At 41.3% G+C, this 2,972-nt stretch overlaps 1 protein-coding gene across 1 annotated transcript in view; it reads left to right on the forward strand.

Annotated features, from left to right (window-relative positions):
- Positions 1-328: 328 nt before the first annotated feature.
- LOC140918737 (uncharacterized) overlaps positions 329-2,972 on the forward strand; it is a 3,213-nt gene continuing 569 nt past the window's right edge. The window contains 4 exon segments of the mRNA XM_073363531.1: positions 329-733; positions 1,109-1,261; positions 1,388-2,286; positions 2,699-2,741. Coding sequence (XP_073219632.1) covers positions 329-733; positions 1,109-1,261; positions 1,388-2,286; positions 2,699-2,741 — 1,500 coding nt within the window.

Genomic DNA, 2,972 nt, shown 5'->3' on the forward strand with positions numbered 1-2,972 from the left:
ACATGAGTATTACTGCTTCCTAGACGGCTATTAAAGATACAATCACATAGCTATAGCACCCGAGGATCAAGAGAAAAATGCATTTACATGTCCGTATGGGGTATTTGCTTATCGAAGAATGCCATTTGGACTGTGTAATGCGCCGGCCACATTTCAAAGGTGCATGATGTCCATATTTTCTGATATGATTGAGAAACATATCGAGGTATTCATGGACGAATTTTGTGTATTTGGCTCATCCTTTGATAATTGTTTGATTAATCTATCTCTTGTATTAGAAAGGTGTGAAAAATCTAACTTGGTCCTAAATTGGGAGAAATGTCATTTTATGGTAAGAGAGGGAATTGTTTTAGGCCACCGAATCTCCCATAAGGGGATCGAGGTATACAAGGCCAAAGTTGAAGTGATTGAAAAACTTCCCCCTACCAACGAGAAAGGCATTAGAAGCTTTTTAGGCCATGCTGGATTTTATAGAAGGTTTATAAAAGATTTTTCAAAAATTGCAAAACCATTTACAAACTTACTTGCGAAAGACAAACCTTTCAAATTCAATGAGGATTGTATGCATGCTTTTAACAATTTGAAAAACCAGCTGATAACTGCCCTCATCATCACTGCACATGACTGGTCACTACCTTTTGAAATCATGTGGGATGCAAGTGACAGTGCTATTGGGGCAGTTCTGGGACAAAGAAAAGACAAGATGTTGCATGTGATCTACTATGCTAGTCATGTTTTAAATCAGGCACAACACAATTATGCTACAACTGAAAAATAATTATTAGTTGTAGTCTATGCTTTTGATAAATTTCGGTCTTATTTATTAGGATCAAAAATTATTGTTTACACTGATCATGCTTCCTTGAGGTATTTGTTTACTAAGCAGTAATCAAAACCATGGTTGCTTAGATGGATTCTATTACTACAAGAATTTGACATTGAGATCCGGGATAAAAAGGGGTCAGAGAACACTGTGGCTGACCACCTATCTCGATTGGAGAAGGTTGAGGAGAATGAGGACATTAGACCGATTCGAGATCAATTTGCTGATGAGCACATCTTTGCCATTACCACGGTACCTTGGTTCGCCGACTTTGCTAATTTCAAGGTGGGGGGTACAATCCCATCTGATTTCACTTACTAACAATGAAGGAAGTTTATCCACGATGCCAAATTCTATGTATGGGATGAACCATTTCTGTACAAAAGAGGAGTAGATGGGCTGTTGCGAAGATGTGTGCCCGAGGAGGAACAAGAAAAGGTAATGTGGCACTGCCACGACTCCGAGTATAGGGGTCATTTCAGTGGTGACCGAACTGCAGCAAGAGTTCTACAATCAGGGTTGTTCTGGCCTTCATTATTCAAAGATGCATTCAACTATGTGAAGAAATGCGACCGAAGCCAGCGCACCGGTAACATCTCAAAACGGGATGAGATGCCGCAAAATCCTGTATTAGAAGTAGAAGTGTTCGATGTGTGGGGTATTGATTTCATGGGTCCATTCCCATCGTCATATAACAAAGTTTATATTTTGGTGGCGGTGGATTATGTCTCAAAATGGGTTGAAGCAATAGCTACTCCAACAAATGATTCGAAACAGGTTATCACCTTTCTCAAGAAAAACATATTCGCTCGCTTCGGCGTGCCTCGAGCCTTGATTAGTGACGAAGGCACCCATTTTCTAAACCGGAATATGGAATACCTTCTAAAGAAATATAATGTGCGTCATAGAGTGGCAACCCCATACCATCCACAAACTAGTGGGCAAGTTGAAGTCTCCAACAGGCATCTTAAACGAATCTTAGAAAAGACAGTAACTGCCTCAGGAAAAGATTGGTCAACGAAACTTGATGATGCACTTTGGGCCTACCGAACAACTTTTAAGACCTCCCTGGGTATGTCACCGTATGAAATTTTGTATGGTAAAGCTTGTCATTTACCTCTCGAACTTGAACATCGAGCATTTTGGGCAACGAAGTACTTGAACTTTGACTTGGGCAAGGCGGGAGAGGCGAGAATTCTTCAACTTCACGAGTTAGAGGAATTCCGGAATTTTGCTTATGAGAATGCCAAGATATATAAAGAAAAAACCAAGAAATGGCATGACAAAAAAATCAAATTCAAGGAATTCCAAGAAGGAGAACTAGTTCTCCTATTCCACTCAAGATTGAAGTTGTTTCCCGGAAAACAAAAGTCAAGATGGTCGGGCCCTTTCAAGGTAACCAAGGTATTTCCACACGGTGCCGTCGAATTAAAAGATATACACTCCGATCGGAACTTCAAGGTCAATGGACAAAGACTCAAATCGTATTTCGGGGAAGAGTCAAAACTTTCGATGGAGTCCATCCACCTGGTTCCCATTTGAAGAATGAATTGTCAAGCTCAGGACACTAAACAAGCGCTTATTGGGAGGCAACCCAACTTCATATCCTTTGCATTTTAGTTTAATGTCACTTCATTTACTTTCAATTTTAGTTTTGAATTACTAATTTTATTCATTCTTGATGTTTAGTATAAGCAAGAAATCATAAAAATGTGTTGGGGATTGTTTTTTTTAGTTGAGAGGGAGAAAAACGCGCCTGAGGCGCAAGCCGTGCGCTTGAAGCGCATTTACCAGGTTTGGCATCTGCCAACGTGCGCCTGGAGCGCGCCTTGGAGCGCTTGAAGCGCATTTAACAGAATTGGCCTCTGCCAACGCGCGCCTGGAGCGCACCCTGGAGCGCTTGAAGCGCATTTACCAGGTTTGGCCTCTGCCAACGCGCGCCTGGAGCGCTTGAAGCGCATTTAACAGAAGTCCTGGCAATGCTGGGATTTTAAACATTACAACTAAGTAAACCTTCTCTCTTTCACTAACACCATTATCATTAAAGGTCAAGCTCCCTCCCTTCACACAATCTCGAAAATTGTCTCATCCTCAAGTAAGTTTCCCTCTCCTATCCAACATCATCCCATCCTCAAGTAAGTTTCCCCAA

This window comes from Cicer arietinum, chromosome 7 (assembly GCF_000331145.2).
Source record: "Cicer arietinum cultivar CDC Frontier isolate Library 1 chromosome 7, Cicar.CDCFrontier_v2.0, whole genome shotgun sequence".
In the NCBI taxonomy this organism is placed as follows: domain Eukaryota; kingdom Viridiplantae; phylum Streptophyta; class Magnoliopsida; order Fabales; family Fabaceae; genus Cicer; species Cicer arietinum.